General features: G+C 44.6%; 1 protein-coding gene across 5 annotated transcripts in view; it reads left to right on the top strand.

Annotated features, from left to right (window-relative positions):
• The first annotated feature begins 4530 nt into the window (after positions 1 to 4530).
• The window catches only part of TXNRD3 (thioredoxin reductase 3), a 49411-nt gene continuing 32098 nt past the window's right edge, over positions 4531 to 21843 (top strand). Inside the window, exons 1-6 of one of the 5 annotated variants that reach the window (XM_054480801.2) lie at positions 4531 to 4611; positions 14352 to 14412; positions 15431 to 15540; positions 17247 to 17351; positions 17595 to 17667; positions 19487 to 19606. In XM_054480801.2, the coding sequence (XP_054336776.1) occupies positions 17622 to 17667; positions 19487 to 19606 (166 nt within the window). In that variant the 5' untranslated portion in view covers positions 4531 to 4611; positions 14352 to 14412; positions 15431 to 15540; positions 17247 to 17351; positions 17595 to 17621. Of the gene's footprint in view, positions 4612 to 6473; positions 6874 to 7092; positions 7166 to 14351; positions 14413 to 15430; positions 15541 to 17246; positions 17352 to 17594; positions 17668 to 19486; positions 19607 to 21843 lie in introns of those variants that run through there. The other 4 variants (XM_054480799.2, XM_063661697.1, XM_063661698.1 and 1 more) reach the window with 4 other exon arrangements.

Here is a 21843-nt window from a genome sequence, read left to right as displayed (position 1 = left end):
AGATGGATGTAGCCTGGGTCAGGGAGCTGGGCCTGGAGGTTGGTGGGGGTAGGCTGGACTTCAGCCCCCATGTGCCCTCTTGGCTGAGTGCCCCCTTGGCTGGAGAGAGGGTGAGAGTGTTATGGGGCCCCTAGTCTTCCTAGTGTGCTGCTGTCCTTAAAATCCACTTTGGGGGCGAGAGTCCCCCAGGTGTCAATACTGAATCTCCCTCCACCCAATGCCATTTTGCCACCCCAGAGTGAGGGCCCCTTTGGGCCCCACTTGAACTCCCCAAGGGTCCCTCAGAGTCTTCCCTACCTTGCTGCCATCCACCCTCTGGAAGTGCCAGCCCCATGAGAGGAGGCGCCTTCCCAAGATCTGGCCTCCACTTGCATCGGACAAGGCCAGAATTGTTTCTGACCTGTGACCTGTGGTAGAGCTTGACATCTCTTCTCCAGAAGCTAGGGCTCCAGGCTCAGCGAGCTGGGTTGGGTCAAAGGAAAGGGCTCCAGGCACCTGGGCAAAATCCAAGACAGAAAGCACCCTCCAGTGTCCACCCAGGCTGTGCCTCAGGAGCCATGCAGCTCTCGGTGTGGGCCGGGCAACCTTGTCTTGTTCATTTCTTTGCTGCCAGTGGCCTCCATTTGGGGGAACATTCTCAAGAAGAACTTACAGCCATGGAGTGGGGGAACAGGCCTGAGCAGGGCCGGCTCCCTGGAGGCAACCCAGAGAGCAGGGTCAGGCAGTGGGGGGGTCTCCTGCTCCACCATCCAGGTGAGGAAACCAAGGCTGAAGAGAGAGCAGGTAGGATCCCCAATGATATCTGGCCAAGAATGGATGGCAAAGCATTGGCTGTTTACCTCACCCCAGGCTGCTCTGTGCCCACCCAGCCACTTCCCAGTACTCTGCTTTGTCCCCCTTCTCAGGCTCTGAAGTTGTCCTGTTTTATGCCCATTACCCGCACTGGAGCAGGGACCTTGACTCCCTCACAGCCGTACAGGCCTCGCACCCAGTAGGCCCTCAATCAATATTTGTGGAATAAGTGAGATGGGATTCAAGCCCGAGGTGTGTCTGCAGAGCATTGGAAATACAGCCCTGGGTCCCCAAGGCCACCCGGCAGAGCAGGCCTGGGGACACACAGGGACAGTGGATGCCTACTGTGACTCTGGGGAACATTGGTGGAACTGTCACTCACTAAGCTTATTTGCTCGTCCAATTTGGGGATACTGAGCTCCCTACTGGGCAAGCCTAGTGGGTTCACAGCTGCCCCCGAGGGTTTCCTAGGCAACCTCAAATCAGACTCTGCTCCTTAGTTGCCAGCACCTATTACTAAAGAAGCAGGGGCAAGAAGAATGGAGGCATCACAGCCACAGGGGTACGGAGAAGGCAGAGTTTTCCACTTCCAGTGATGGCAGCGGTGGTGGCCACCTGGCCCAGGGTACCATCTCTTTCTCCTGTCTGTCCCCTGCTTCCTCTGCCCTGTCACCTCCCCCTTCCTCCCTATCCAGCTCACTACAGTCCTTTCTCCACCTTTCCAAGGTAGACACAGCTTGCTGCTCTCCTGAGGCCCCCACTAAGGCTGTGGCTTCTGGTCCCGCTGACCTCTTGGACTTAACTTCCCTGGCCCCCACAACCACCTCCTTTCTGTTTGTCCCAGCCCCACACCCAATTCCCTCTCCCCCAGCACCTCCTTTGCCATTCCTAATCCCCTCATCCTGATTCCTCTTCTAGATTTTCTCTAAATTGTCTTTTATATACGTGCTAATATCTGTCTCCTTTCCCCCCCAGACCTCCTCCTGGGCAACACGGAATGATGAAAATCTAGAAACAGGAATCTCACTCCCGGCCCTAGCCAGGACTCAGGTTTTGTGAAGGGGGCTGGGGCAGGAGGAAAAGCAAACCCCACCAAACCAACACCTAGTCTGGAGCCTGGGCTAAGTGCCACTCAAAACACATTTCCTCCCTTTACTTTCCTATAGCCCAAGAATTCTTTCTGAAAAGGGTGGCCCTTGAGAACCATCTAAAAGCATCACAGCGTGGCTAGGCAAGGGTCCTGAGAGCTGCTCTTGCTGTCCTTTGTCCCCAGTTTTCTTGAAGAAGCCAAGCTCCAGAGAAGAGGTGGCTTTTGGGGAGTTTGGATTACATTCCAAGTCTAATTCTCAGTCCAGCAAGCCTGCTCCCAGCTGCTTCCTTCATCTGTCCACTTGGCCAAGGAAGGGGCGGGTCGGCCCACACCCCCTTCCTGGCTGTGGACGACAACCATTAGAAGGCTGTCTGTGTAGCTGGGGCCCCAGAACCATGTCTCCGTAGAAAGGTACCAAGGAGCTAGAGCCTTTTAGCCTCAAGAAGAGTGTGAGGGAGCCAGCATCCTTCTGAAACCTAAACTGCACTCTGGCCTGAGTTGTTTTGCACTGTCTGTGCCATAGAAGGTTGTGAAGGTCTCTAAGTGGGTCTTCCTGTTTCCCCATCTTCTGAGGCCCAGGGCTTCCTCACAGCCTCCGTGGGTCCCATCACACAGTGTCTGGGTCCTGCCTGCCTGGCTCATTCCCCCACCCCCACCCGCTGCCCTATTTCCATCCCTGGGACAGCCGGCTGGGCACTGCTGTTCCCTCTCTTAGAAGACTTCCACAGGCCCTGCACATCCCTTTTGCCAATTAAGTGAATGTCACATACTCAGAGAAGCCCTTTCTGAGCACCCATCTGCAGTACGGTCACCCCCATCTTCCTGCCTCACTTTTCCTGGTGTTTCCTTCCTGGCCCCTGTCCCTATTGGGAATTTTCTGCACTGATAGACTAGTCTCTCTTACCCACCCGGGGGCCAGCGTGTCTGTCTTCTCTATCCCAGCACGCTGAATGATCATTTGTGGGCGTGAATGAAACAGGAAGGCCCCCGAGGTGCTGGGGTTGGGAGCCCTTCATCCCAGGGGAGGAAGGAGCCTTGAGGAAGGAAAGAGAACCCGAGTTAGTGCCCTCTCCCCACCCCAAGGGTCAGCCCTGGGCAGGGCGAGCCACTGCGCCTTGGGGGTCCTGTCGCCTGTGCCCTTGACGGGTGGCCCGCAGGGGACGTGGCCGCACTCGGTCAGCTGTGGTCCTGGAGCAGCCGCGTCTGGGCGGGCGGCACTGAGGAAGTATCAACTTCACAACCCAGGGCTCCAAAGGACCCAGGGGAGTGTCAGGAGGCTCATGGGAGTGACCAGCGCTTTAAGGTCCCTGGGGACCCAGCGGAGTGGGCCCGGGTGAGGCATCTGGAGGCGCTGAGCGGGGCCAGGAGCCGCGGGACCCGCAGAGGGTGCCGGTCCGTGTGGAGGCAGCAGCGCCTGGAGAGAGGAGGCCCCGGCCGCGGGCAGGGGTCAGGCTCTGCCTGGGGGTCCCTGGCTCGGTCTTCCAGGCCAGGCTACGTCTCTTTGCCCAGGCTGGGCGGGGCCGTTGGCAGTTGAAAAGCCCCGCCCCAATCGCGTCACGGGTCGCCTGGCCCCGCCCCCGTCTCCATGGAGACCCGAACCGCCGGACCACTTGTCAGCTGCTGCTCTGGAGTCTGGCGCCTGCCTTGAGCGCCCTGTCTGCCCCACGCGGACGGTGCCGCCCAGGCTGTCCCCGACTCGAGACATCGGAATGTCTGTCCATCGGTCGACTCCTGGGCCCCTTCCCCGCGGTGCGGGCAGTAGGGCACGGCCGGGTAAGAATCTGTTGTAACCAAGGAAGGGAACTGCCCCCAGGCCCAGAGAGTTTGGAGCCTGGGGTACTATCACCAACAGCCCAGGTCCCTCGCAGCTGGGCCCTGCCCTAGAGTCTTCCTGCAGCAGGGCTCTCCTCCGGAGGGGCTGTGAATGTTCCCCCGGGATGGGGCTGAAGCCAGAGCCCAGAGGTTTCCCCCCCAGGGAATCCGTTCCGTTTGCCCCCCTGGGGAATCCGTCACTTGCCCTCCTCGGGCTGCAGGGAAGGAGGCTCTGAGGGGACGATGGCCAGCTTCTCCCCTGCAAGGACAGGGAGCCCCAAGGAAGGCATTCCTGCTCTGGGGACTGCCTCCCTCTCCCACATCAGAGCCAGCCCTCGCAGAAGCTAGGCCAAGCTGACCACTCTGTCTTTGGTCTCTGCCAGGGATCTGAAAGAACATCCAGCCCCACTTGTGTTCCCCTCCTGACTCAGGCTAGGCCACATCTAAGCCCGCCAGGGAGGCTGGTCTCCTCAGAAACCCCCTGCACTGATGTCTAGATATCCAGAGTCCCAATAGAAGACTGTCTCTTAAAAAATACAAATAAAAATAAAAGGATAAAGGCGACATCTTACTTGTTCTGTTTCCTTTCTTCTTCAGTTCTTCCAAACTCTGACTTTTGCTCAGGCTAATAGGAAAGGCGTCTTCCTGTTGCCTGAAGTTATTGTCTCATGTTCCGTTTTCCTTCCTAGAGATCTTCTAAACAGCATCAACTAGATTGCAGCCATCTGGCCCCTGCTCACTTCAGCAGCATTCATTTCTCCCTCACCTCTGCTCATTTTTGGATCCTTCGGCATTTTCCCCAAATACACCAGCCTTCCCTTGCTTCTGTGTTTCAGCTGGGCTGCCTCCCTCTGATACCCTCTTCCAGTGCTTATCGTCTGGGCCAATGATTCTTCAGTTCATCACATCCAGCTCAGGTATTATTCTTCTCTTTGAAATTACTTCCTCATTTTACATTTCCTATTTTTGACATCTCTCCTAGAAGGGCTCTGATCTGAAGACAGGTGCTATCTTCCATGTGTTTATTCCCTAACACTTAGCACAGACTGAGGTGTTCAGGAAGTGCTTGTGGAGTCAAGGCATGAAATAAGCTACGTAGGCCCAGGGCAAGAGGAGTGTCATGAGGCAGTCCCTGAACATCGTGGTCTGTACTCCACCTCCCCGACTTGTGGCTCCCTGGATGAGCAGAGTAGGAGGAAGAGGAGTTTGAGATCCCAGCCTGTCGTGTGAGGACAAGAGAAGAAGCAAATTATGGTAATATATGTTCTGGTAAGATGTGACATGTGTGAATCACTAGTTCATTCATTCAGTAAAACTATACTCTGTTCCTACTATGAGCCAGGCACTGTGATAAACTCTGGGGCTAGAGTTGTGGACCAAAGGATAAGGCCCCTTTCTCACAGAACTCACATTCTAGTCGAGGTGATGGAGACAGGGGTAGGGCAGACAACAAGCAAGGAGACCAGAAATTATAGGAGGCCATTGAAAATAACAATAAATGTGTCATGAAGGGACTAGAACATGTGTGAAATGATGGAAATTAGCAGCTACTGCATTTTGGGTACACAGCAAAAGGTTCTCTAAGGAGGTAACATTTAAGCCAAGACTTAGCTGGCAATGAGGAGCCAGACTTGCTGGAGCAGGTATTAGTCTATTGGAGCTGTTAGAACAAAGGATGGGGCATCTTACAAACAACAGAATTTTATCTCTTACAGTTCTGGAGCCTGGAAGTCTGAGATCAAGGTGTCAGCATGGTTGCTTCTGATGAGGGCCCACTTGCCCATTCCAGCTGTAAGGTCTCACTGTGTTCTCACATGGTGGAGAGTGAGCTAGCTCTCTGGCCTTTTCTTGGTGATACTAATTACTGGTACTAATCCCACTCTCAAAGATTCTGCCCTCATGACCTAATTACCTCCCAAAGGTCTTAACTTTCAAATACCGTTACATTAGGATGAGAGTTTCAACATATGAAATCTGGGTGATATATTCTGTCCATTGCAGGAGACAACATCCTAGACTGATAAAGCTAAAGGCTAAAGGTGCAAAGACCCTAAGGCAAGAATGGTTTTGACGCATCTGAGGCACAGGGAGAAAGCCCGTGTAGCTGAAGCAGAGTGAACCCGAGGGACACTGTCAGGGGATGACAGCCTAGAGGTAGGCAGGAACCGGCTTACACCTGCTGGTCCTGTGGTTGGGTGTCTCTCTTTAATGGGGTTTTATTCACCCATTGTGGTGAAGGGGGCAGTAAGTCACTGCAGGCAAGTTCAGCTCTGAGGTCTTCCACCCATCCACCGAAATGGACAGAGGATTCCTGTTCTTGCGGTTTCAGAGTCCCTTTGTTAGGGGCGGCTCTGGAATTCTATGTAGAAGGGAACTGACGGGTAGCAACCTAGGAAACTCATCTTAAAGCTGCATTGCAATAGCAAACGCAATATATTTATTCAGCTTGTGTGATCTAAACTTTTAAAAATATCAATCTTTCCAATTCACACTTCCCATAAAAATTGAAGAACGTATATTTTAAGGTGGTTTAAAGGGGCTGTTGGGGATTATTAGGACTAAAAGGCATTGCACAGAGGCCATCTCCGAGCGCCATCGCCAAATTGGGTGGTCTCGGGACGCAGGCACAACCTGGAGATAAAGAGGCTCGCGCTTGGTACCCGCCCCTTTGCGAAGAGCAGGTGACACCTACGCGGCGGGCGGGCGGGGGACCCATTTCGCATGCGCGGGGCGGTGCCGAGGGCGGTGCTGGGGGCGGGGCGAGCGGCTGCCTCGCGGATTCGCGCGGGTGCTGAGAGTGGCCAGCGAGGGCAGCGTTCGCCGCCCATCAGTCCTGGTCCCGGCGCCGCCGCCCCTCAGCCCTGGTCCCGGCGCCGCCGCCGCCTGCGTTTCGGTTTGTGAGCAGGCCCGGCCGGGCCAGGAGCGAGAGCGAGACTCTGGAGCGGTCGCCGCCGCAGTCGCCCGGGCCGGGGAAGGCGGGCGATGCCCCCAACCGCCGCTCGGGCCATGTCCAAGGGGCGCGCGTGTTGTCGCCGCCGGGGCGCCGTGCCCGCCTGTCGTCCCCCGGGCCAAGCCGCTCGTCCGAGGCCCGCGAGGAGCTGCGCCGCCGCCTCCTGGGCCTCATCGAGCGCAGCCGGGTGGTGATCTTCAGCAAGAGCTACTGTCCCCATAGTACTCGGGTAGGCGCGGCCCTCGCCGGTTCCACCGCGCGCGACCGGGCCCGCCACGCGGACGCCACCCGGGGCAGGGCGGGTCCGGGCCGGGGCGCCCGCGGGTCCCGGGCTGCGGCGGTGAGGTCAGCCGCCTGTCCTCTCCTTTCCCCAGTCTTCCCCTGAGGTGGGCTTGTGATAGTTTATCAAAACAGAAACTCTCCTAATTGCGTGACCTCGACCCGGGTTAGGACCCTGTGCCGAGCCTCGGTTCCCCCGTCTTGTGAAACGAAGGTACGGGAGGGTTGTGAGGATGACTGAGGTAATTTCAGCTTCATGCACACTGCCTTAACTTTTCGGGGCGGACTAGGAATCCGGCATTATTTCTAAGGACAAATGTATTCTGAGTTTAAGAATACTTCACTTAGAAACGAGCCTTTGGGTGATAACCTACGTCAACGTTTAGGAATTTACTTCATTTTACAGAAAGTTGAAAAATGATACGTGGAAGACAGTACGTAAAAGCATAAACTATTGGGTTGAGTTCATGAAATTATAGGCTGTGTTTTTCAAATATATTTGAAGTTTACATTGATGTGTATAGTTTCTTAAAACATATATTATGCATATACATTTTTAAGAATAATAAAGTGACCCTAGTACTGTAGAAGCTTCCTTGGCTGGCTCCTCCCTCCCTCAGGGTTAACCACTATGCAAAATTTCTTTTTTTTTTTTACATTTTTTACCAAATATATGTATTATTAATCAATATTTGGTTCCTTTTGGCCTGTTTTGGGACTTGATATAAATAGAACCATACATACATAGGTATTCTTCTGCAGTTTTCTTCCTCAACAGTTATGTTTCAGAGATTCATGCATGTTAGTATCTGTAGCTGGGGTTCATTAATTTTCATTGCTGACTATTCCCTGGGATGAATCATACCGGAGTCTATCATTCTGCTGTTTTTAGTATTTTGGTCTTAAAAAACAGTACAGCTATATGCTTATTCTTGTGCGTAACTCCCAGCGCACTTATAAAAGACTTACTCTAGAATAGATATCTTGAAGCTGAGTTGCTGGGTCATAAAGGATGCATGATTTCTACCTTAGCAAGGTAATGCCCAACTGAGTTTCCAAGTAGTGATACCAATTTACTCTCCTCCTAGTTTGTAACAATTCATCTTGCTCTACATCCTTGCTAACAGTTGATATTTTTAATTTTTGCCATTCTGGCAATTTTGGAATGGCATTCCATTATGGTTTAATTTTGCATTTCCCAAATGAAGTCCAGTGTGTTCATGGGTCATTTGAGCTTCCTCTTCTATGAAATTATATAGTGTGTTTTTCATTTTTTTCAGGCCTTTTGCCTATTTTCCTATGCAGTGGTTTTTAGTTGTTTGTACTGACTTGTTCTTTATATATTTAGGATGCTTATCCTTTGGTTATGTGTACAGTAAGTGCTCACTCAACATCGCTGACCGGTTCTTGGAAACCAACCTTAAGCCAAATGACATGTAACAAAACCAGTTTTATTGTAGGCTAATCGATAGAAATAAGAGTTAAGTTCCTATGGCATATTTCTGACCACAAAAAAAAAATCACCAAACTTTTAAATAAAAAGACCCAAAACATGTCTAATATTAAACATTGAAATAAATGTGAGCTATACATACATTTAAGAGAGATTAGTGAGAACAAGGAAGAAAATTATTTACCCAATTTCTGGTGAGTCAGGAGAGGTTGGGTTCTAATGGTAGTGGGTGAAATAAAAAAATGTTTGCAAAGCAGAATTTTAAGGAGCACCTTGTGCCACTGGGCAGTTCAAAAACAAAATCAGAAATACAGAGGGTGCACTGTTGAGCACTATCCTACTGCATTCGTTATTGTTTGCATCTATATGATTATTGTCTACTTGATGAAGTTTTATTTGGCAGTAATTTATATTTGCTTATTCATTCCTTTTCCAACCCACTTATTCCATTTCAGGGTTGCAAGTGGCCAGAGCCTGTCTTGACAGCTCAGGGTGTTAGGTGGGATCCAAACCTGGCTGGGACACCATCCCATTGCAGGTGCATTTGCACACACACCCACACTCTCTGTGACTGGGAAAATGTAGATAACACCAATTAGCCTAACATGCACATCTTTGGGATGTGGGAGGAAACTGGAGTACCTGGAGAAAACATGAAGAGAAGGTGCAAACTCCACTTGACAGTGGCTCTGGCTGGAAATAGTTTTTAAAATCACTGTTGTAATGAAATAATGTTATTTGAGGACCTGCTGCTGTAGAAAATCGGTCAGATTTAGCTTCCTTTTTCACTCTTTTTATGGGATTGATATAGTTTGGATCTGTGTCCCCACCCAAATATTGAAATGTAATCCCTAATGCTGGAGGTGAGGCCTGGTGGGAGATGAATGGATCATGGGGGTGGATTTCTCATGAATGGTTTAGTATCATCCCATTGGTACTGTCCTCATGATAGTGAGTTCTTATGAGATCTGGTCATTTAAAAGTGTGTAGCATCTCCCCACCCCACTTTCTTGCTGCTGCCCTGGCCATGTGAAGTGCTGGCTCCCCCTTTGCCTTTTGCCATCATTGTAAGTTTCCTGAGGCCTCCCAGAAGCCAAGGAGATGCCAGTATCATGCTTTCTGTAGAGTCTACAGAACCGTGAGCCAATTAAACCTCTTTTCTATATATATTACCCAGTCTCATATTTCTTTATAGCAATGGGAGAACAGACTAATACAAGGATCTATTCATTAACTGAAGTTTGTAAATTTAATGTATTTGCTTCTATCGTTCTTTTCCTTTTATGGCTTGCTTTTGGTGTCTTATTTAGGAAATCTGTTTCTATTCAGAGATCATAGAGATATTCTCCTGTTTTAGCTCCTGAAAATTGAATAGAATGCTTTTGATACCCACATTCTTGACGTTTACTTGGGATTGATATTGGTAATAGGAGTGGGGATCCAGTTTGTTTTCTTCTCTGTGACTTCTCAGGTGTTCCTGTTTCCTTTTTTGGAGACCCCATCCTTTCCACACTAGTTCGTATGCTCACTCATCATTGATCAGGTTCTCATGTATGTGTTGGACTATTTCTGGGGTCTGTTTTCTATCTATATTTCTTAAGAGTTGTCCTTTGTAGTTTGCATAAACACCAAGAGATCAGAACTGTGTCTGTCTACTGCTGTATTACTGAGGCCTAGACAATAGTGTCAGGCACATAATGTAGGGTGAATTATCTTAAATAGTGTTAATCAAATCTTTGCTGATACAGAAAATCTTAGGACAAATGATCCTCTGTTCTGTATGTGTTAACATTTTCAGTAATGTGGCCACGATTTTGAGTCCCATTACATATTTGGACAGCTCTGATTATTGGAATTTTTTTAAGCGAAGCAAAATCTGCCTCTCTGAAATATTTATTCATTCTTGGAGGTGAGCATTGCTCCAGTGGGCAGAATTAAGAACCTTGCTTCTGCTTGGAAGGCAGATCTTCCAGTACTTTCGCCAAGTGTTTTTCTTGCTTGGCTGAGTAGCCTGCTTCCTTACATGTCCGTCTTTACATGTGGCCACTCACTAACTTGGTTGTACAGTTTTGTTTTTGCCCATGAACCTCTTAAATGTATTGCCCAAAATTAGACACCATATTCCACATATGTTCTTATCCTTGCAGAGTCAAGGAGAGAGATTTGTTTCTTCATTGGGCTGCTAATGGCATTCAATAAGTGTTATTGGGTGCTTAGTGTTGCAGAGACACAGAAATGAATAAACCTTGGTCTTGCCTCCCATACACTCATAGTCTAATTGAGCTGTAATCAACCAGCTTGTATGTGTAGAAAGAAGTGCGTAAGAAAAACAAGAGTTGTGGGAATAAGAGATAAAACAGTGGCTTCTGTGGAGGATCAGAACAGTCTAAGAAAATGCCATGTAAGCCGGTCCTTGAGGGATAAGTTAGAGTCTGTAGGTAAGAAAGAGCATCTAGTTAAGAAACTAGTATCAGCAAAGATAGATAACGATAAAAGGAAAATAGTATGGCTGAGCACAAAGTATATGCAAGGGAATCAGGAAGATTCATTGGAAAATGGCTGGAAGTTTAGTTTCAAAGGTGATTTAAGGAGGTCTTTTTTTTTTTTTCTGAGATGGGGTCTTGCTCTGTTGCCCAGGCTGGAGTGCAGTGGCTTGATCTTGGCTCACTGCAACTTCTGCCTCCCAGTCTCAAGTGATCCTCCCACATAAGCCTTCCAAATAGGTGGGACTACAGGTGCATGCCACCACACCTCAGTAATTTTTGTATTTTTTGTACAGTGTTTCACCATGTTGCCCAGGCTGGTCTCGAGCACCTGCACTCAAGTGATCCACCCGCCTGGCCTCCCAAGGAGCTGGGATTACAGGCGTGAGCCACCGTGCCTGGCCAAGGAGGTCTTAAAATGCTTGCTAATAAGTGTGGACTTAATGATGTGGCAAAGAAAAGTCATCTCACGCTTGTGAGCAGCGTCTGACCTGTGATTTGAAATCTAGCCATCATATGAAACTAGGCTCAGTGTAGAGGCAGCTAGACTAGTTGGAAAGTCAATGTTAAAGGACAGATGTAAGATGATAATGTAAACTATACAGTGAATAAAATGCCCTGACTTTTAGAAGTACTTTCCCCACATTAATTTTAAGCCATGTTTCCCCTGTCCTGAATTCATACATTTGTGAATTACAAATTTATACTTCCATTGGTTTGCTTTTGCTTTTTTAAAATTATTGTGTTAAAATACACATAACATAAAACTTACCATTTTAAACTATTTTTTAGTGTAGAGTTCAGTGGCACTAGGTACATGCACATTGTTGTGCAACCATCAGCAGCATCCATCCACAGAACTTTTTCATCTTCCCAAACTGAAATTCTATACCCATTAAACACTTATTCCCTTTTCCTCCTTCTCCCAGCCCCTGATGACCATCTTCTGACTTTCTGTCTCTATGAATATGACTGCTTTAGGTACCTCATATGAGTTGAGTCATACAGTATTTGTCTCTTTGTGTCCAGTTTATTTCACTTAGAGTAATGTCCTGAACATTCAACCATGTTATAGCATGTGTCAGAATTTCTTTTCTTTTAAAGACTGAATCATATTCCACTGTATGTATATAACACATTTTGTTTATCCATTTATCTGTCAGTGGTCACTTGCATTGCTTCCACCTTTTGGCTATTATGAATAATGTTTCTATGAACATGGGTTTACAAATATTTATTTGAGTCTCTGCTTTCAGTTGCTTTTGGTACATACCTAGAAATGGAGTTGCTTGATTATATGATATTTCTATTTGTAACTTTTTGAGGAACTGTCATTCTGTTTTCCGTAGTGGCAACACTATTTTACATTCCCACCAAAGTGCACAAGGGTCTCAGTTTCTCTGCATCCTCACCAACATTTGTTATTTTCCTTGTTTTTAAAAATAACGCTTATCCTAATGGATGTGAAGTATTATCACATTGTGGTTTTGATTCGCGTTTCACTAAAGATTAGTGATGACGAACAACTTTTCACGTGCTTATTATTGGCCGTTTGTATCCCTTATTTGAAGAAATATCTATTCAAGTGCTTTCCCATTTTTAAGTTGGCGTTTTAACTTTTTTGTTCTTGAGTTTTAGGAGTTCTCTATATAATCTAGATATTAATCCCTTATCATATATGTGATTTGCAAATACCCTATTCAGTTCCTTGGGTCACCTCTTTACTCAGTTGATAATATCCTCTTTTCTTTTGAAGAGATGGCATCTTGCTATGTTGCCCAGGCTGGAGTGCCGTGGCTCTTCACAGGTGTGATCAAAATGCACTACAGCCCCAAACTCCTGGACTCAATGATCCTCCTGCCTCAGCCTCCTGAGTAGATACTGTCCTTTGATGAACAGGAGTTTCAAATTTTTGTGAGGTGCTGTTTGTCTGTTGTTTCTTTTGTTGCTTGTGCCTTTGAGATCATATCCATAAAATCATTGCCAAAGCGTGTTGTGACACTTTTGCCGTATGTTTTCTTCTAAGAGTTTTATAGTTTTAGCTCTGACATTTGGGTCTTTGACCCATTTCGAGTTAATTTCCGTACAGGGTGTTAGGTAAGGGTCTAGTTTCATTCTTTTGTTAGTGGACAGCCAGTTTTCTCAGCATCATTTGCTGAAAAGACTCTCCTTTCCCCATTGAATGGTCGTGGCACCCTTGTTAAAAATTATTTCCCTGTATATGTGAGGCTTTATTTCTGTGCTCTCTGGTCTCTTCCTTGGTCCGTAAGCCTGTCTTTATGCCAGTACGGCACTGTTTTGATTACTGTATCTTTGTAGTAAGTTTTGAAATCAGGAAGCATGAGTTCTTCCACTTTGTTCTTCTTTACAAGATTGTTCTGGTTATTCAGGGTCCTTTGAAATTCCATATGAATTTTAGGATGGATTTTTCTATTTCTGCAAAAAAAGATCATTGGGATTTTGAAAAGGATTGCATTAAATCTGTAGATTGCTTTGGGTACTACTGACATATTTGCAAGTATAAAATCTTCCATGAACATGGGATATTGTTATTTGTTGCTATCTTATTTAATTCCTTTCAGCAACATTTGTGGTTTTCAGCATCCAAGTCTTTTGCTTTCTTGGTTAAGTTTCTTCCTAAGTATTTAGTTCTTCTTCTTGCTATTATAAATGAAATTTTTTTCTCAATTTCTATTTTGGATTGTTCATTATTGGTATACAGAAAATCAACTGATTTTTGTGTGTTGATTGTGTACAATGCAACTTTGCTGAATTTCTTTATTTCAACAGTTTTGGTATGTGTGTGTCTGTGAAATCTTTAGGTTTTCTACACATGAGATCATGTTGTCTGTGAACAGAGATAATTTAACTTATTTTCCAGTTAGGATGCCTTTTATTTCCTTTTCTTGTGGTATTGCTCTGGCTAGGACTAATAGTACTTTTTTGGAGGGGGACAGGGTCTTCTTGCTGTGTCACCCGGGCTGTTGTGAAGTGGTGTGATCATGGCTTACTGCAGCTTCAAACTTCTGGGCTTCAGCGATCCTCCCACCTCAGCCTCCTGAGTACCTGGGACTACAGGCATGTGCCACCATGCCTGGCTAATTTGTTTTTTTTATGTTTTGTAGAGATGGGGTCTTACTCAGTGGAAGGAGAGGAGTAGCATTGTGGGTGTGTTGCCTGTGAGATGCCTGTGGGACATGCAGGTGGAAAATAGATACTGCCTATCTTGAGTTCAGAAAAGAGATTTGGGCCAAAGTTGTAGATTTGAAAGTCATAAGAGACAGTAAAAAGAAGGCAAGGGATGGCCTGAGATTATTCTGGGAAGATGTGTAGAGGAAAGGAAAAAATCAAAAACAAAAACAAAAACCACCCGTTGGCTAGAACTCCTGTTCCTCCAGAACATTTATTTTTGACATCTCTCATTACTATGTTCATATTTCATAGCTGTTGGATCTTTTCTAAAAGTGAAACTTAGCTAAATTTTTTTTACAGGTGAAAGAACTCTTTTCTTCTTTGGGAGTCGAATGTAACGTCTTGGAACTTGATCAAGTTGGTAAGTAGACCAGTTACAACATAGTGTTGTTTATAATAAATGCCAACAAGATTGACTTCTTTCCATTTACTTTGTTCAATTCAGATTACTCTTGTCTTCGGGTTAAATGAGGCATTTTTGTCTACATTCAGCCATGCAGAAAATGAACCCTAATGTGGCAGATAAATTGGTGTAGGTTTTTTATTTATACATTTTCCATATTTGAGGGAAGGGAGTGGGAGGAAGATATATAAGCTGTTCCCTTTGAAGTACTTGAGGCATTTCAGATGTACCTGCCAGCTCTCTAGCAGAACAGATAAAGCTGTAACAAATGAAAAGGATCCGCTCCCGTTTCCTGGCTGTGTCATCCACCAGGGAGAGTGCATTAAGTTTTTAGCTTTATACTTTTGAATTCTTGGCATTCATACATCTAATATTAGTTCAGCACTTTACACATAAGGAGCTTTTCAGGGGTGAGGGCATGGTGATGAACAGAACAAGTTTGATTTCTGCCTTCATAGAACCTCATTGACTCACTTTAAAGTTGCCTTAATGAATGAAATGGTCTTGAATCTTGGAGACTTTTCTAAAGGGTTTACCAATAAGGTAGTCTTAAGTAGTCATGGACCAGTTTTATTTTTAGGGTTGGAAGATAAATATTGGACTATGACCATAAACATTTTTCAAATGTAATTGTAAGAAGTATTTTCTGGGTTATTGTTACAGCAGATTTTATCTTGCTTCTTGCTCTTTAAAGAGGGCTCTTACCTGTCTTGGCATAGTCACTGAATAATATGTCAAAATCTAATTTTGAAGGGTTTATCTTTGAAGGAGTCAGTAGATCTTTATTTTTTAAGGTTTTCTTTGAAAGCAAGGATGTTTTCCCCTCTTGAGTTATCATTTCATAAAGTTATATAACACACTGACCTGTTAATGAGTATGTACATGTGAACATTTGAGTGTTGTAACACTTTAGTTTAACTCACAAAGATTTGGAACTCTTTTCAGTGTTTTTATATATAGTTTTTATCTTCTTTAGATGATGGGGCCAGGGTTCAAGAAGTGCTGTCAGAAATCACTAATCAGAAAACCGTGCCCAATATTTTCGTGAATAAAGTGCATGTAGGTGGATGTGACCAAACTTTCCAGGTAATAGTAGTATTATATGTTCTTCAATGCTGTTTGTTCACATTTTAAAAAAGTATTTAAAAGAGGAGAAAATGGTTTTTAGGAGTCCACTCATCTTTTGGAAGTTATAAAATGAAGCATATAGGATAATTATCAGATAATACTGATTGCTTTAAGGGAAATTAGCTTTTCTGCCAGCCTGAACTTCAAAAGCTAGGATTTTTGTGTGAGGGCACCAGGACAAACCAGTGGGCCACCCTGGAGACATCCCAGGTCTTTTCCTCCTGGTGGGGAGAGATAACATTACTGTTTGCCCAGTAAAAAGAGGTCAACACTGACATTCTTGTCGAGGGCAATTAGAATTCCTGTTAAGACTGCTAACCTTGGGGTGATTGCCAAAGGCCTATGGCTTTTGATTTTTTGATTCCTAGAGTGCTACAAATGAACAGGAGTTGTTAGGTAAGCAGTGATAGATAAAAATTGTTTATTAAATAAGGTCCTTATTTTATAATTAGTTATTTACTTTTATTAAAATTCTACTCTGTCATATCCTTTATATATGTATACAATATGAGTAATCAGTGGTTGATTAAATAGTTGTATTTGAGACTTTAATTAAGAATTATATTTTTGTGGAGAAAAAAGATTGTCTATGTTGTGTGTTAATCTGTGATCAGCATCCTTATGCAGTAACAATCTGCTTTATTAGTCCTAGAATTTATAACCTAGTTCGCATAGTGGTAAGTGCTGTAACACCTTCTGAAGTGCTTGTCTTGCCAATCCTAACTTGGAAAATGATGTCCAAGGATAAATCTGTAGATGCAGAGAGAGCAATTCTATTATTTCAAGACAGAAAGATATTTCTTGGATGGCAGATTCTGAGGAGGTGGATTTCCCTAAGGGCACCTAAAAGTAAGGAGGCCATAGGGGCCCTTTTTAGAACGACCCTAAAAACTTCTTGGGCACCCATTCTTCATGGGGACACATGGCATCTGGTGAGTCCACGTAGTTATGAAGCATCTGTTGTGTGTTACAGGAAAGGCTAGTTTGATCATGGTATTTGTCTAAAGCGAAGGTAATGGGAGTGAGCAACTGACTTGGCATAAAGAAAACTGTTACTAAATCACACATCGAACCTCTAACATCATCTAAGCTACTTCTGATCACAAGGAGGGCCAAATGAGCAAGAGGATATGGCCCAGGGCCAGCATCATCACTGTTGCTGAAAGAAAATGGGAGATGTTGGTGTTGTAAAGGAAGCTCACCAGTGTAACTACAAGTTAGATCGATTTATGAGAAGCCATGACAAAATTTGCTGATAATGCATAAGAATTGTTTTAAAAATGAAGACTACCACAAGTGAGCTGATGAAAAATGATACTTGGCTATTCTACTGTACTTGACTATAAAATTTTGATAATTAGACCAAGGAAAATGACCTCATCTTACATAGATACAGAGCCACAACCTTCTAGGTTATTTGACACATTCCTAGCTGTCAGGTGTAAGAAGCGACAAAAACATATGTACTTTGGTATAAGTTCTAACTAGTTGGACCCTGTTTTTAAATAGCATCCAGATAAATTTACAATTCCAACTTAGATGAATTATAGATTTTTCCTAAGATTTTTCTAAAAGAAATCCATACCAGTTGAACATAGGGTGTACATAAATAGCTGTAAAACTTTAAATTCTGCAGTGTTCTTTCTCCTGTAATTAAACCATAGGCATATCAGAGTGGTTTGTTACAGAAGCTCCTTCAGGAAGATTCAGCATATGATTATGATCTCATCATCATCGGTGGTGGTTCTGGAGGCCTTTCATGTGCAAAGGTATGAACATAGAAATGAAACTTGTAGATAATTTTCCTGATGACTGCCATAGCTATTTCTTCTGCTACTTTAAAAAAACCAAACTAATGTTACAGTTTAAGCTTTTGTTGTAATAGCTGGTATAATTCAGGTAAAAGATTGTGTGTCACACAAAAACAGTCTTTTACGGAAGACAAAGATTGAGGGAGTGTCAGGAAAGTGACAAGATCTTTATATGTAATTTTTGTTGTTGTTCATTTGTAGGAAGCTGCCATTTTGGGAAAGAAAGTTATGGTGCTAGACTTTGTTGTCCCGTCACCTCAGGGCACATCCTGGGGTAAGTTGTTTTCCTCTGTTGTTCCTCTCTGCTCTTTACATATGTTGTTGGCTTTATGTAATCTCATTTAATCCTCACAACAATCTCAAGATTGCTTGTTTCTTGGATAAGAAAACAAGCGAGTCTAGGCCTGGCCCAGAGGCTCATGCCTGAAATCCCAGCACTTTGAGAGGCCCAGGAGTCCCAGACTAGTCTGGAAATATAGTGAGACCTTGTCTCTATTCAAAAAAATAAAAAAATTTTAAAAAAATTTAAAAAAAGAAACTGAGTCTTAGTGAGGATATAGTTAACAAGCAGTGATGTTGGAAAGATAATATACACATTAATAAGGAAGATTTTGCAAAAAGAAAAAAAAATTCCATGACCCCAGTATTTCAGCACTTCTGCCGTAGTATTTTTTTGAGTGTATAGTTGAGGTCACAGTGTATGTACTGTGTCGTGGTCATATAAGTTTGCCAGAAACACTTTTCTTTGTTTCTGTGTCGGTTTCATAATTGACTATTTTAGCTGCACAATAGCTGATGGAGTGAGTGTATGTAATAATTACAGTTTAGCTTAACAAGGAGACCAATGACCAGCCCTGTGACTCTGCTGTCTACTGTACACTAGAGTGCTCACCTTTCCATGTTGTTTTTCCACAGTGAAAAGAGCACATAGATTTTGTGCTGGATGTTTTCCATTTATTCTTTAAATGCATTCCCCCTCTGCCTCTGCCCTGCTGTACGCTCCGTAAGACTGATCTGTTGGCAGCCTTGCTCTCTGGCTTCTGGGGCAGCTTGGCCACTTTGGGGTAATGGGAAGAGGGCAGAGGGAGAGTGGAGTTGGGATTTTATTACCCTGGCTCCTTCCCTGCTGGGTCCCTGCATCTTCCTGTGGAAGGCCACCCCCTCCATTGGATGGCCGGCTCCCTCTGGGTGGTGGCACTCAGTCTCCTTGCTCCTTCACATGGGGCTGCCAATGGTACCCTGCTGTCACTAGTTTAGGGAACTATTCTATCCCTTTTTGCTCTTCCTGCTTACAACTTTGTGATAATTTCTCGTTAATCCTTCAGTTACCCAACTCGAGTGTATCTTCTCTTTTCTGCTAGAAAAAATTTTATGGCAGATTTTTTCACATAAAGTGTAAAAATCAATTTTTAAAATTCAAACTTACTCAGAAAGTTATAGCCTAGAATTTTATATACAAAAGCTAATCTACCTTGATTTTTCTCATAATGTTCTTGTGGTGTGTGTACACTTGTTTTTTGTCCCTCACCCTGGCCTCTTTCCTCTTTTTCTCCTCCCCTTCTCCCTTTCTTGTCGAGAAATAATCCTACTTATCTGGCATACCAGAAGACCTGCAGTCAGAGAGAATCTGAGACCTTCCCTGCAAAGGGGCACTCCGTTTTACATAATCCATTTTGTGTTGTTCAGGACTCAGAGTAAATGTGCCCAGGCAGCTTGCAGTTGACAACGTGGCTCCGAGGAGTCAGAGTTATGGAGAGTACAGGGCTGGGAGCTGAGATTCTCATCCTTGGTGTAGTACATATCTAATTAATCTTAGATCATTCTGATCTCTGTGGATCAGACTGAAGTGAAAGTTTTGGATACTGTGCCCAGAAAACTTCTCACATGCACATCTGTATTTTTACTCATCCTTGGGTCTCTTCTGTGAACCCGTAGTCAGAAAATTTGGGTTAATCCCTTTTGTCTTATTTTGGGGTGGGGTGTCATCCCCCCCACCATTGAGCTTGTCATTTCGACATGTTTTAATATAATATGATTGCAGATGTGTGAAACTAGACACACAAAGAAGCATTAAAACTTATTTTCTTTCTCAGGTCTTGGTGGCACTTGTGTAAATGTAGGTTGTATTCCTAAGAAATTGATGCATCAGGCTGCCCTTTTGGGGCAGGCATTATGTGACTCAAGGAAATTTGGCTGGGAATATAATCAACAAGGTGAGTAATGGTACATAAAGTATAGATTGAGAGAAAAGAAAAAAAAATGAGTTTTTTAGATAAAGACTTGGTATTCATATTTTTATAGTTGAGTTCGTAATTCATTTAATGAACATTCATTAGGAAGCCACTGTGTCAACCAGGCATAGAGGTTGTAAAAGGGCCCCCCACTCTTGTGGGCCTCACCACCTAGAGAGGGAATTGTCTCAGCTGCAGCAATTCCACACCCGTAGCAGAATGTAAAAGATTAAATAATCGCTATTTTCAGACTTCTTTCAAGTATAAGAAAAATAGAATAGCAAAGGTTATTGTTTGAATTATATCTGTTATTATAACATTTTTTCTCAGTGATTATATATATCTTTGGTTAATGAAAAGTGGAAAAGAAATTCATCCAGTAAACATGTATTGGCAAAGCTCTGGGGATACAGATGTGAGGAAGACAGAGCTGCCTGTAAGCAGCGCATAGTCCGTGGGAGAGAGACAAGGAGATCCATTCAGTGCACTCAAATTAGCCATGCTGCTTTGAGTATTGGTTCCATGTAGCCTTGAGGGTGGTGGGGGAGTGTCAGGGGAAGCTCTTCAAACAAGGTGACCCTTGAGCTGCGTCTGGAAGGTTACAGAGGAGTAGGACCTTTAACATCAGAAGCAGCTTGATGAACACTATGGAGATGTGAGGAAACATGGTGTTTTGGGGGGTTAGTAGTGGCTGGAGTGAAGAGTAGATGAAGGCAGTTGAAGCAGGAGAGGAGCATGAGCCATGGCTGTGATTCTGGGTCCCACTGTCAAGCTAAGTAGCAAGCAGAAAAAAAACTCCCTAAAGAAAATGATGCTTATTTGGGAATTGGGCACTGCAGTTGGAATATGTGTGCCATAGTAAACTATTGTTTCCTAAGCAAATATGAGGAGGATGATATGATTGTTTTGAAATGATTATCCTTGGCTACAAGGATCAATAACTAGGGTGACTCAAGTCTGAGGTTGGACAGGCAGTTTCTGGGCAGATGTCCTGGAAGATATACTTTTATGTAAGGTTGTGATGGCCTTTTCCTGGAAGATATACTTTTATGTAAGGTTGTGATGGCCTTTGGGCAAGTTTGTGGTTTTTGTAGTCTTTGTGATGATTTTGTTATCAGGCATAGAAACCAGGAAACCCTTTCTTCATGGCCTTCCCCACCTCTGTTTGTCGTAGAGTTTTTTTTTTTTTTTACACAAGTTACTCCATTTTGATTCTGACAACTTTCACACCTTTTATGGCACTGAGGAACTTAGAAAAGAGAGGAAAGGATAGGGAAGTGGGGGCAAGAAATGACAGAGGGTTGAGCAAAGACTGAAGTCAGGTTGAAGGGTAGTTGAAGGCATAAAATTGACCAGATATGGTGGCCAGTTGGATGTAGACTTGGCTGTGTATCAGAATGTCTTGTGGACTTTAAGAAAAATTACAAACCACTTATCTCTTTGTGCAGAGATTTTGATCTGGTAGATGTGGGCAGTGTATGTGCACATTTAAAGCATCATAGATGATCCTGGTTCTGACCGTAGCCAGGTGATTATGACAGGGCATCCAGGTCATGGTAGGATATGGAGTGAGGGAGAGGAAAGAATACAGGAAGAGAGACTGGGGGAAATGGCATACTGTTCACTGAGATAGAAAACACAGGCAGCTTTGGTTTATTGGCAGGGTGGGGTTGAGTTCAGGATGGGTTGATGCTGGACACATTTCTCCAGTCAACTCAATGGAGAGCCTTAGGTCAAGCTAGGATCAGCTGGTTGTAGATAAAATGAGGCCTCCCTACTTGGCAGTGTAATTTTGGGGTAGTTTTATTTGCTTTCAAGAATCCTTCTTCTGCTTGGGCATAGTGACTCACACCTATAATCCCAGCACTTTGGGAGGCTGAGGTAGAAGGATTGTTCAAGCCCAGGAGATTGAGACCAGCCTGGGCAACATAGTGAGACTCTGTCTCTACAAAAAATAGAAAAATTAGGCAGGCATGGTGGCAGGCACCTGTAGTCCCAGCTACTCGGGAGGCTGAGGTAAGAGAATAGCTTGAGTCCAAGGAAGTCAAGGCTGCAGTGAAGCTCTGATTGTGCCACTGCACTCCAGCCTGGACAACAGAATGAGATCTTGTCTTGGGAAAAAAAAAATCTTTCTTTTCCCTAAACCCTTCATCTTACTTGGACACTGTACTTCAGGTGCCTTGGGAACATCCTGGTAGAGTTTGCTGTATGAGGAAGGT

This window comes from Pongo pygmaeus, chromosome 2, assembly GCF_028885625.2.
Source record: "Pongo pygmaeus isolate AG05252 chromosome 2, NHGRI_mPonPyg2-v2.0_pri, whole genome shotgun sequence".
In the NCBI taxonomy this organism is placed as follows: domain Eukaryota; kingdom Metazoa; phylum Chordata; class Mammalia; order Primates; family Hominidae; genus Pongo; species Pongo pygmaeus.
This window is presented reverse-complemented; position numbering and strand designations above follow the sequence as displayed.